Here is a 12225-nt window from a genome sequence, read left to right as displayed (position 1 = left end):
CTCCAGGCATAACACACGAGCCACGGCTCCACAAAGTGGGGATGTAAAAGGGAAGAGCCTTACAGCCTCTGATGGTACTTGATCACTCAGCTATTTCAAACTTTGATGCTTCAGAAGATGCCACTTGGTGATTTGCTTGGCTCCTTTACAGATCCTCCTTCTCATTTTCCAGCTGTCTTTTTCTCCGTGAGTATTTGGAAAAGAGGTTGGGCTTTTTTTTGTCAGGGTGTTTTGGAGCTTTTTTCATCACTGGTTTTTTGGGCTTGGGCTTTTTTGTTGCTTTTTTGGGGTTAGTTTTTTTTGGTTGTTTTTTTTTGGTTTTGTTTTTTTTTTTTACCATCTCCATTATCCACAACAGTTCAACCAAAAATGGCTATTTGGGCCTGGTTTCTTCAGGATCGGCACCGGTTTCCTGCAGAGGAACAGTTGTTTGATCACCATTCTCCACGGTTGGTAGCAAAGCCTGACCATGCTGTCCAGTCTTTAAAACATGTCAAAGGAAAACACAGAGTATGAAGAGTCAGCTTTTATTAGCAAGTGCCTGCTATTTTCACTAACAGCTAGACTTTTGCTTCTTCCTTAAGAGCAAGAGTCACTGCAGGTCCCCTCTCAAATCAGAAGTGCAAATTACACCTTCCATGCAATATTTTTCCTACAAAACACATCACACTCTGCCCAGATCTTGCAAACCATTAACAGGAACTTTTAGAGAATACATAAGACTGGAGGATGGAGAGATAAACAAACACAGTTACGTAAGACAGACTTGTATTTTTTAGTAGGAGTCCACCTCCTAAATCCCCTTAAATATTCATTCTCAGACAACGTCAGGAGGTAACAATGGCCTTGGGACTAGATCCCAAGCCTCCTAGCGAGAATCACACAAAATGAGTTTACATTGCACAGTCTTGGGGATTCTGGAACTCGCAGACACTCCCAGTATCCACAAGCTGCTCCAATATGCACTGAGCCCATCAAACACATAGTACAAGCAAACACTAAACAAAACCCCTACTTCAGATTTCAACACATTACAAACAAAAAAAAAAAAAAAAAAAAGAAAAGAGAAATACTCACCACTGATTCCTGCACCGCTGCAAAGAAAATGAAACAATCCCATCAAAATGCAGCAAGGTCAACTTTATACTAATGCATTTTTCTAACCATGTTATCTTGTCCTTACACACATGTAGGAGTGGTCAGCAGTGAGCCTGCACAGGCACACCCCAAAAGGGAGGCCTCATTACAACAGGTTAACTGTGGCACACAGAAATGTAGAAGTTTCCTTGCAGTTCACTTCTAATCGGCTGTTAAGGTTTCAGCTCAACATCTAGTGAAGCAAAGACCACTCACTCTTCAGAATACTATTACAAAACTACCCCCTTATACACATGCTGTTCGTACTTACGTGGCATATAATTTTTCCTTTTCTTCCTCCGCCAGATATATGTAAGGACAACTGCGACGAGCAGCGTGGTTCCAACAACAGAAACAACAATTGCTGTAACAGAGGAACCTGAGGAAGGATTCCCATTCTCTCCTTGTACCAAGCCATTCTCCTTAAGTCTGATGTGAGAACAGAAATAATTGTGGTCTTAGAACATGTCAGCAGACCTTGCAGTGGAACTGCTGTACTGTTTTGAACATCACACCTCCACATCCAGGGGCACTCACAAAGTCTTTCTGACTTGGTGGGTAATCCAAGGAGCTGACTTTTACCTCTTTGTTTTAATGCTTGTAAATGCAAACTGATTCTCCTCAGAAGCAAACTCTCACCTGTTCTACTATAGCTAAGGGATGTGCCAGCTGAAACCCAGAGGAGCGCACTGCTCTTCATGGGTCCAGATCTAGCTCTGTTAGAGCTGTCTGAGAGTCTCCTATGCAGTGACAAGTTATGACAAGAGGCCGAAGGCTAAATCTGTCATGTTAATGAGTTTATAAAGAGAGAAGTTAAGCTGTTCCCAAGAAGAAGTGGGACACAGGAGCAGGATTCCACACTCGGTGCCTTACTGGAAGCAGGCAACTGCTGTTTCGAGGACAACAAAATGCAGACCCAACAGTTAAAGAGAATAGTCCCATGCTCATAAAGGGTAAGAGCTGCTTACTCGTGCTGCGGTATGCAACTGTAGGACATGTTGGCTGTTGAGGTGGTTCCAGGAGGACAGGCTTCACACATGTTGTCAGTGGTCTTTGTGCCTGTAAGGGAGAAGACAACAGGATTTCTATCTGCATCTGTGGCTAAGGAGAGCTTCAGTTCAGCATGGTCTTTGTAAATGCCCAAGTAATTACTGCAGAGACTCTTCACTACAGACAAAAGCTCACATGCATCCATCTTCGCAGACAGGAGAAAAAAGCATTCTTGACCACATCAACTACCTCAGCATCTAGGACACATACGGATCCTACAAGGTTGCAGCTGTGCACTGGTGCTGACAATTGCAGTCAGTACAGTGGACCAGTACACATCGTACCTAGTATGCGCTATCCATTCACTTCAATCCTTCACTGATTTTTTTCTGGATGAACTGACAGCCAGCCTCCTCAAAAACACACTCCAAAGGCATCCCCATAAGAAAGTTGGGTGGTGTTTGTGCTATGTTGGCTTACCCCTTTCTTTTACCATAGTGCCAGGAGAGCAGACAGTATAGCGTTGACAAAGTTCACAATCTTCAGTCCCAACGTAACTGCAGAAATACCCAGGCAGACAGCCACACACAGTGTTCTTTGTGTACGAACATGTTATTTCTGGCACTAGGTTGGCTCCTAAAAGAAATGTACATGCACAGCCACAGTATTTACATGGGTACAATCAACAGATACAAAAGCAAAAGTGAACGTTTAGCCTTGCCTTGATGCACTGGTGAAAAGCAACCAGAACTAACAGGATTAGTGAAGATGACTCCTTTTTTGATGTATAAAGAGAGCCCAGTTCCTCACAGACACAGCATCTTGGGTCACATTTACGTCTGTCCTGAGTGACTTGCATGGCAAAAGCAAAATACTCCCAGCTCAGATGTTTTTAAATTACCTGTCCTTTCAGGACTGAAAGTACCCCAAGACAGCTCTTTAGACACCATGCTGCAATCTAAAGGAGCCTTTAAATCATAGAATCACAGAATCATGGAATGGTTTGGGTTGGAAGGGACCTTAAAGATCCTCTAGTTCCAACCCCCCTGCTGTGGGCAGGGACACCTTCCACTAGACCGGGTTGCTCAAAGCCCTGTCCAACCTGGCCTTGAACACTTCCAGGGACGGGGCAGCCACAGCTTCTCTGGGCAACCTGTTCCACTGCCTCGCCACTCTCAGAGTGAAGAATTTCTTCCTCATATCTCATCTAAATCTATCCTCCTTCAGTTTAAAGTCGTGGTCACTGCCAGCTTTTCCCTTCCATCACCCAGTAAATAGCATTCTGAGGTCTGCAGTGACATGAGCCTCTCTGTTCTTCACACTCTAACCAATTCATCAAGCGAATGAGGCAAGAAAGGAGAAGGGGAGAATGTATCCACAAAAGGCACGAAGAATCCATTTAAACTGGTTCTTTAGCATCCTACTTACCTTTATCACACAGTTTACATTTCCTGCAGTGTTCTAGACCATTGGGATGATCTGTGTATGTATCTCCAACACAAGGTATGCATGTCGTGCTGGAATTGGCAGTGCAATGCTTGAAAACCCGAAGTCCTAGAAAACAGAAACAACCCCCCCAAAGAAGTGGCTCCATTAACAAAGTTTACTTGGCCGGGGACTGGACACTGGCATTAAACCACTCATAACTATTATATATAAACTACAAGGACCTCAGAAATATCCTAATAGCAATTGCAGGGATAATGCTAAAACTGAAACCAGAACCCCAAATTAAAGTCCTCGGAAACTGTGAGATTACCAACTAGGCACAGCAGAGACACTCTGGCAATCGTTGCTTCCACTCTGGAGGCTCCAAAGAAAGGGACAAGGCCTCGCGCTGTTGTAAGCAGGGTGTGAACACAGGCTGGAAGAGGACATTCTGGCGTGACGCTCACAACTGTGAGCTGCGAGGCTCTTGTCAGGGTGCAGCGGGCATAGCCGGCTACAGCAGAGGCGGTGGGTCACCGTCACAACCCGCTGCCGTGCTGAGGGAATGTGGTGGGTTGACCCCGGCTGGATGCCAGGTCCCCACCAAAGCCGCTCTATCACTCCCCTCCTCAGCTGGGGAGGGGAGAGAAAATACAATCAAAAAGCTCGTGGGTCAAGATAAGGACAGGGAGATCACTCAGCAATTACCGTCATGGGCAAAACAGACTCAACTTGGGGAAAATCAGTTTAATTTATTGCCAATCAAAACTGAGTAGATGTAGGGTAATGAGAAATAAAACCAAATCTTAAAACACCTTCCCCCCCACCGCTCCTTTCTTCCCAGGCTTAACTTCACTCCTGATTTCTCTACCTCCTCCCCCCCGAGCAGCACAGGGGGATGGGGAATGGGGGTTGTGGTCAGTTCATCACACGTCTCTGTCGCTCCTTCCTCCTCAGGGGAGGGCTCCTCACACTCTTCCCCTGCTCCAGCGTGGGCTCCCTCCCACGCGAGACAGTCCTCCACGAAATTCTCCAATGTGGGTCCTTCCCATGGGCTGCAGTTCTTCAAAAACTGCTCCAGCGTGGGTCCCCCGTGGGGTCACAAGTCCTGCCAGCAAACCTGCTCCAGCCTGGACGCCTCTCTCCACGGGTCCACAGCTCCTGCCAGGAGCCTGCTCCAGCACGGGCTTCCTGCGGGGTCACAGCCTCCTCCGGGCACATCCCCCTGCTCCGGCACCGGGTCCTCCATGGGCTGCAGGTGGATCTCTGCTCCAGCACCTGGAGGACCTCCTCCCCTCCTTCTTCACTGGCCTCGGTGTCTGCAGAGTTGTTCCTCTCACATATTCTCACTCCAGCTGCAGCTTGTGTCCTAGTGTGGGGTTTTTCTTCTCCCTTCTTAAATATGTAATCCCAGAGGTGCTACCACTGTCACTGACGGGCTCGGCCTTGGCCAGCGGCAGGTCCGTCTCGGAGCCGGCTGGCATTGGCTCGATCGGACACGGGGGAAGCTTCTAGCAGCTTCTCACAGAAGCCACCCCTGCAGCCCCCCACTCCCAAAACCTTGCCACACAAACCCAGCACAGGGAGGGAGCCTTCCTCCGCAGCTGTGGAGCGGTCCAGTTACCTACCAGCAGCACACATTGGGCAGCACTCGGCACCTATGGGATATTCTCCCAGCCCACAGTCCAAGGCATCCGCAGGATCCAGCCGCACGACCAGCACAAGGACAACCACCTTTAGGCGAGACAAGAACGGGTTTCCGCTTCGCTGCCTGCTTACCAGCACCGCCACCTCGCACCGGCGATGCCGCCGAGTGACCCCGCCCGCAGGGCCGGGCAGGGGCCGGGCAGCTCCTCGCCGCGTCCCGCCCCGACGGAACAGCGGCGGCTCCGCGGCCCCGGCCGGCTCGGCGGGGCCCGGCCGCGCAGGCCCGCACTCACCAGCCGCATGAAGCGCCGGGCCGGCTCCCGGCGGCGCGGGGCTCCGCGGCGCCTCAGCGGCCTCCCCATGCAGCGCGCCGGGGCCGCCGCCCCATGCAGCGGGCCGGGCCGGGCCTGGCCGCCGCAGTCGCAGCGCCGCGACACCGCGAAGAAGGCGAAAGCGAAAGGGAGCGGCGGGGCGGGGCGGCGGGGTCGCCTTCGCCGCGGCCGGGAAGGGGGAGGGAGGCGAAGCGGCGGGCCGGGCCCCGCGCGTCGCCGCCACAAAATGGCGGCGGCAGAGGAAGCGCCGGGCGGGGCCGCAGCCGGGGGCTGCCCCGCTCCCTTATCGCCGCTTCCTCCCTCCCCCAGCCGGTTCCACCGGCCGAGCTTTTGGCGGCGGAGAGCCGGGCCCGAAAAAAACCGGCCCGCAGGCCTCGGTTATGTCGCCATCCGTGAGAACGTCTCCACAAACACAGGCGAGGCTAAGCGGCAAACAGCCGGCGACCGAACAAAGGCGTTGCAGATGCCCGGGCCATAAACTCTTTGACCTAAAGCAAAATGCCCACGTCTGCCATTACAGTTGCTTCAAGCTCTTTCTGCGCCTCTTGTACGTTTTCCAGCGTTGGCGAGCTGGATTACTAAAGCAGCTCAGGTTCTCGCTTTTAGTCAGCTTCAACCTCCCAGCAGACTTTTGGATTACCAAAAGCCTAGGCAGTATTTACAAAACCAGCTGTTGTCATGAATATTAAAAATGTTGTTGAAATGGGTCACCGTTCCTCGAATGCCACAGGGAAGCGGTTTATGTAAATGCAGATTTTCCCCCCACTCTTTTTGAAGAAAAAAAACTAGCGGTAATACTTTACTAGTTTCTGAAATGAGTAGGCAGCGTTCCTTGCAGCAGGACGCAGCATGAGAAGACTAGAAAGAGATGAGCGTTTCGTTGTGGGGTTTTGATGAGTTCAGAACTGCGAGGAATCTCACGGAGCAGGCAAGCGGACTTGCAAGACAAGGGAGCTGCACATCTCCTCTGCCATGGTGTCCACCAGGCCAAACCAGCTCAACCAGAGTGTGCCAGGGACCGTATCTTCAGCTAAAAGCGGGTTACCTGCCTGCGTAGCAAAGGCAGCGCTGCTTTCCTCCGGCAGCCGCAGCGTGCGTGCTGGCTGCCGGCGACTGCGAGGTGGGGTGGCTTGCCAAAGGCCAGGCAGCGGGTCACGGAGGCAATGCCAGCGCTGACTTCGGAGATGCCGGGGATGGCCGGCTCCGGCACACACTCGGTACATGGAGCGTATGTGACCAGCGGTCTGGGACATGTGGCAACAGCCTAGCTGTTGGTGGTGCACCCTGCGTGTAGTTTGCTCAACCTTTCCTCTGATTTTCAGGTGTTTATGCTAACTTTTATAGCTATTTGGGATGGACAAAAGCTGAAAGGAAGTGAAAGCTCCTTTAGACATGAAAAGTAGGGAAGTACAATTGTGAAATACGAATGTCAAGCTTCCTTTTCTCATAATGACAGAGTTTGCGGGTTTCTAGATTTGGTAGCTGAGGGACAGGGTTACTTATTTTTCTCCACTCTAAAGTGATCGCAGGTAGTCTCTTGAACTGATTTTACCATATGGCAGCTGTCTCCGTTTCCTACACATCACCATTTCCTTTCCACTGCTTCAGGTTTTACTTGACACAGCAGATCACGCTTTTCTGACAAAGGACAGCGGCTGCTCATGTGACAGGGAGGTTGGAGCTTGCCTCGCCTTGCCCTGGAATGGGTTTGACAAGTCAAAATTCATTGGTAGTATCACATTTGCAACCGGATTTTTGCTCTTAGAAACCTCTTGGGCTGTGGCCAGCATTCTGCACTCATGTAGCACTAACTTTTTAAGCAAGAAATCAGTAGCACTCTCGATCACTGTGATCTAACAGCAGCTGGGAAAACCAAAGGGCCATCCTACTTAAAGTGCAGTTCATGGCTGGGTGGGAAGTGCGTATTTAGCTCAGCAGTATTCCTGTAATCAGGTCATTCCTGACTTGGATCCCTAACTGCGGACCAAGTTTTTTTTTTCCATGTCCCCATCACCATTTCAGAATACAACAAACTGGACCCTGGTGTAGATTCATATGTGACTGAAATATGAGAGCTATGCTCTTTGAGTGCAAATATCTCTCCTGGGTGGGGAAAATGAACAGACTTAATGCAGCCTGTTTGAGAATGAAGAGAGATACATTTCCTCTTGTGATCAAATATGCTTGTGAGCAGCGGAACTTGCAAGGACAAGTTTCCTGTAGCTTTATGTTCAAAGTATTTTGTGCCTGATAGGGTACAAGCTCTGATCAAAGCTTATCTTGTGGTGGAAAGACTTGTAACATTTCTCTTGCCTCTGAATTCTTCAGTATACAGCAATAAAGGTGAGTTCCTGTTGCTGTCTTTCCCTTAAGGGACTAGCAAATCGCGTCTCCCTCTCTACCTCATTGTCTGTTTTCCCCGCACTCATGTCAACATAATATTCCTGAGACCTCCAACTGTCTTTTAGGTTTGGTTGAAATTGCCAGTCAGTCTCAGTGGCTTTTTTGCTCCTGTTTGGATAGCAGCACCAGCGTAGCATAGTGCATTTCAATTTTCCCAAGCAGGCAATGTGAGACTGAGACACAGAAGATACTTAGACCACCAGAGACAAATGAGGCCTGCGGCATCCTGGAGCAACCAGACCATCAGTTTTGGTTATGGTTTTCCTGATCTTGTGGTTTTTTCAGTTTTTTTCTCAATCACCAACTCTTGCAAGTTGTCACTGCAGTTCTCTACTTCCTCTTTGCCCCAGGTTGACCGCACAGTAGGGTACTACAAGCCTACTTAATTTACGCTGACGTCTTCATTCTGACAGGCCAACACACATGCTGTTTCCTCATACAGTTGGCCAAAACATTGAGCAATTCTTTATTTGAACCACATTATGCAGTTCCCATGACGCTGTAGTCAGTAGATCCTGTGACAGGAGTATTCGATTCATGAAGTAAAACAACAGCAGTCCTGTAAGTAGAGAGTCCACTGTCAGGTTTGGGAAGATCCATGTATGCGCCCCTGCCCAGGAGCAAGGGCATTGCAAGGTGTGGAAGGGAGAGACCCAGTCAAGGCTAGAATCTGAGCCTTCATTGTTAGGCAAGAAGGAAGAGGAGAAAAAAATAACCCTAGATCTAGGGCAGGGGATAAAAAGGGATTAGTTCAAGACTAAGTAACAGGAAGTCTGTTTATGAACATCTGTTCATGCATCTCTGTCATGGTTCAGCCCCAGCCAGCAACTCAGCACCACGCAGCCGCTCGCTCACTGCCCCTGCTCCAGTGGGATGGGGGAGAGAATTGGAGGAGTAAGAGTGAGAAACACCCTGGGTTGAGATAAGAACAGTTTAATAACTGAAATAAAGTGAAATAGTAATAATAATAATGTAATAATAACATACAAAGGAAGTGATGCACAATGCCATTGCTCACCACCCACCAACCGATACCCAGGCAGTTCCTGAGCAGCGATCGCTGCCCCCCGGCCAGCTCCCCGCAGCTTATAGACTGAGCATGACGCCGTATGGTATGGAATGGCCCTTGGGGCAGTTGGGATCAACTGTCCTGGCTGTGCCCCCTCCCAGCTTCTTGTGCCCCTGGCAGAGCATGGGAAGCTGAAAAGTCCTTGACTGGCATAAGCAGTACTGAGCAACAACTAAACCATCAGTGTGTTATCAGCATTCTTCTCACACTAAATCCAAAACACAGCACTATGCCAGCTACTAGGAAGAAAATTAACTCTATCCCAGCCAAAACCAGGACAATCTCCTGTTGTTCCTGCTTGGTCACCAAGCTGACAGGGGCCAGAGCCACCATTCCATCTGCACCTGTCTGAAGTTGCTGGCTGGTTCCAGTCCAAAGCTGTGATTCCAGATCAGGAATCCTGAATCTCCCTCACTTCAATGTCCATCTAACCCTGGATTACGTGGTATAATCATGGTTGCTTCGGGACAGCACCTACAGAACATTTCCAGGGTGTTCTCTACCTGAAGACCGTTGTAAGATTTCCATGACTCGGGTATTACCTCTCCGTATGCAGGCTGGTGACTCTCATGGGTTTTTTTTCTGGATGGAGTATGGAAATTGGTTCTATCACTGTCACATCATTACACGCTCAGATTTGCATTGAGATGTCTAATGCCTGTGGCTGAAGATTTTGCTGAAAACCTTAACTGCTTTAAGAAAGAAAAACAGTCTTCTGCATCAGGGTTCTGATGCAAGCGGGTTGCATACAGCTTATCTATATTTTGAAAGTACCGACTAGCACATGACGGCTGTACATTCATCCTTCAAAACAGGATCCACCAGCTACAAAGGTGCTGTAGACAATGCTGAACTTCCATTAACACAGACAATGTCAAATTCTACCCCTTAAAAAAAAAACAAACCACAAAACCACGCATTAGACATGTGTTTCCAATAGCATAGTAGTCTATGGTCCAGTCATCCTGCACATTTTTAAAGCTTCATTCCCTACTTACTTTGGTGGGTTTTTTCCCCAGTGCTTTTTTTCTGCTGCAATGGCATGACAGACCTGTGTAAGCCACCTGGAAAATGTGGCCAGAATTAAAATTAATATTCCCTAGTACATATAGTGAAATGAAATTTTTCCAATTTAAGTGATACTGAAGGCATCAGACAGAGAAAACTCTTTGTTCCTTTTAACTTTGATTATTTCTAAAGCTCTAGCTTTAGGAAGCATCACTAAAAGAATACATAAGTGTCTGTCAGTAATACCTCAGTGGTGGTTTTTTCAAAGGACTCTTGTGTGGAAACGTTGAGTAACATTTTGTGTGGGCAAAACCTTTAAGTGTGAATCAAAGCAACAGACCTGCAGAGTCCTTTTTACAGCATCAAGGAATTCCTTAAATTATACAGTTCAAATACTAGTGAGAGAAGTGATAGAAAGTAGCTTATGCATCAGATTAGGCAACTACATTTTAAAAGAATTCTACTCCAATACTGCTGGAAGAAATGAACTCTCTACATCACTTTTATGCTTCATCAAGTTACCCTATTCATCTGTCCACATACAAACAATTGCAATGTCATACACAGAAACCGAGAGGTGGAAAAGATTTTATAAAATGTCTGCAGCACTGACTGACCACTGATATCTGATCATTAAAATGAAGACAAAAAAAAAAAAAATCACATGTAGCATACACTTGAAAAACCCTAAAATTCTGCTTGAACTGAATTCTTAGTCATCCAAGGGAGAGTGTTTTTACAGTAACTGTGACCCCTGGTGGCTAAAAATAAAAAAGTTAAACTATGGTTTATAAACTTTGCAAGGGCTTTGGCTTCATAAAATTGTATTCATACTGCAATATGAAAAAGTTGTGTAGATCTAAAGAATGTTTTGCAGTAAGGGCCTTTTAGTGTTCTAAATACTCTGACAGCCATTTTGCATAATTATAGAAGTTTATTTAGCAAGTTCTCTGTGTGGCAAGGCATTTCACTCGCTGGATAACAATAACAACATCATGTCATTATTGCTGTTATTATCTACGTTATAGTAACATCCCAAATCCCCAAATGCCTCTCGCTTTACAAAGTTACTGCCAAGAACTCCAGAGTGAAAGAGTGCATGGGGACTCTGTCACCTAATGGTACCTCCTACCACAGACCCCAAATTCCCTGTCCCAATAAAAAGCATACATATGGCAAATCAATGATAAAACGGGGCAGAACAAATCGCTCCTTGTCATAACAAAAGACAAATGAAAACCTGCATAAGCAAGCAATGTGTGATTTCTGGCTAACGTAACCGGATTATGCATTGCTAGCCAAAACATTCCATAACTTCCTATGCAAATTGCAGAACCGTCACATTTCTTTTATCAAAAGATAAGGTTTTTCAGCTGATTTGTGCTTGCACAAACTTAGCTTATTATCACGATTAGGTTGTTGCCGTAGAAAGGGAATTCGCGCCGAGCTGCAGGTGCCTTCCCTGGCGCAGGGACTCCTCGGAGGGATGTAACTCGCTGCTAGCCCAGGCACACCTCCCACCAGCGCTGCTGCGGGACGCGTGGGGGGTCCCAGCACAGGTGGGCGCGACAGCAGCAAAAGGCCTCAGCCGGGTCTGCGTGTCCCTGCCAGGGTAGCGCTCACCCACCCGCGTCCGCAGGAGTGCCATGGCTCTGCCGCCACTGCTCCGTGCCGCAGCAGGGAGAGCTGCAGCACGGCTCTCGCCCGGGCCTTTGGGGGACAGTTGTTTCGCCCCTCTGAGCTCTCGGAGGAGAAATCACGGGAGGGCATTGGAGGATAAACAGCACCGCAGCGACTGAGTCTGCTTCCTCACAGTGAAAAAATCGTGTGAGAGGAGCACTCAAATTCCAGCCGCTGCCTGACCAGATGGCCGGGTTTAAGGCTTTATTGCTCAGGTGAGGAGGTTTTGTGTGGGTAAGAGGGGCAGTGACTAAGGAAACGCTCAGTGTGATTCAGCTGAGAGAATCTGTGTTGAAGAAGCGCTTGCATGCTTCTTGGGGTTAAGGGTGTAAGGTACTGATGGGAGCCGTGAGACTATATAGAGTATGAGCTCCTTTCGCTTTACAAAATATCCCACTTCTCTGGAAGACTGACCAACAGTCTTTTTCAGGGGCGCAAGCGGCTGCATATCCCTCGGAGGGAGAGGACCAGACAGAAGTTGCACACAAATGCATTTTATTGCTCTCTACAAACACAGAGACGCATACACAG

The 12225-nt window shown here is 48.2% G+C and overlaps 1 protein-coding gene across 1 annotated transcript; it reads right to left on the bottom strand.

Annotated features, from left to right (window-relative positions):
- Positions 1-304: 304 nt before the first annotated feature.
- On the bottom strand, positions 305-5564 carry TNFRSF14 (TNF receptor superfamily member 14). The gene is made up of 8 exons (XM_075721590.1): positions 5496-5564; positions 5184-5289; positions 3556-3681; positions 2608-2763; positions 2106-2196; positions 1409-1566; positions 1078-1094; positions 305-481 (listed from the first exon to the last, which is right to left on the bottom strand). Exons 1-8 carry the CDS (start codon positions 5562-5564, stop codon positions 374-376), a joined length of 831 nt encoding a protein of 276 aa, XP_075577705.1. The 3' UTR covers positions 305-373.
- Between the last annotated feature and the right edge of the window lie 6661 nt (positions 5565-12225).

Source organism: Pelecanus crispus, chromosome 15, assembly GCF_030463565.1.
Source record: "Pelecanus crispus isolate bPelCri1 chromosome 15, bPelCri1.pri, whole genome shotgun sequence".
Lineage (NCBI taxonomy): Eukaryota > Metazoa > Chordata > Aves > Pelecaniformes > Pelecanidae > Pelecanus > Pelecanus crispus.
This window is presented reverse-complemented; position numbering and strand designations above follow the sequence as displayed.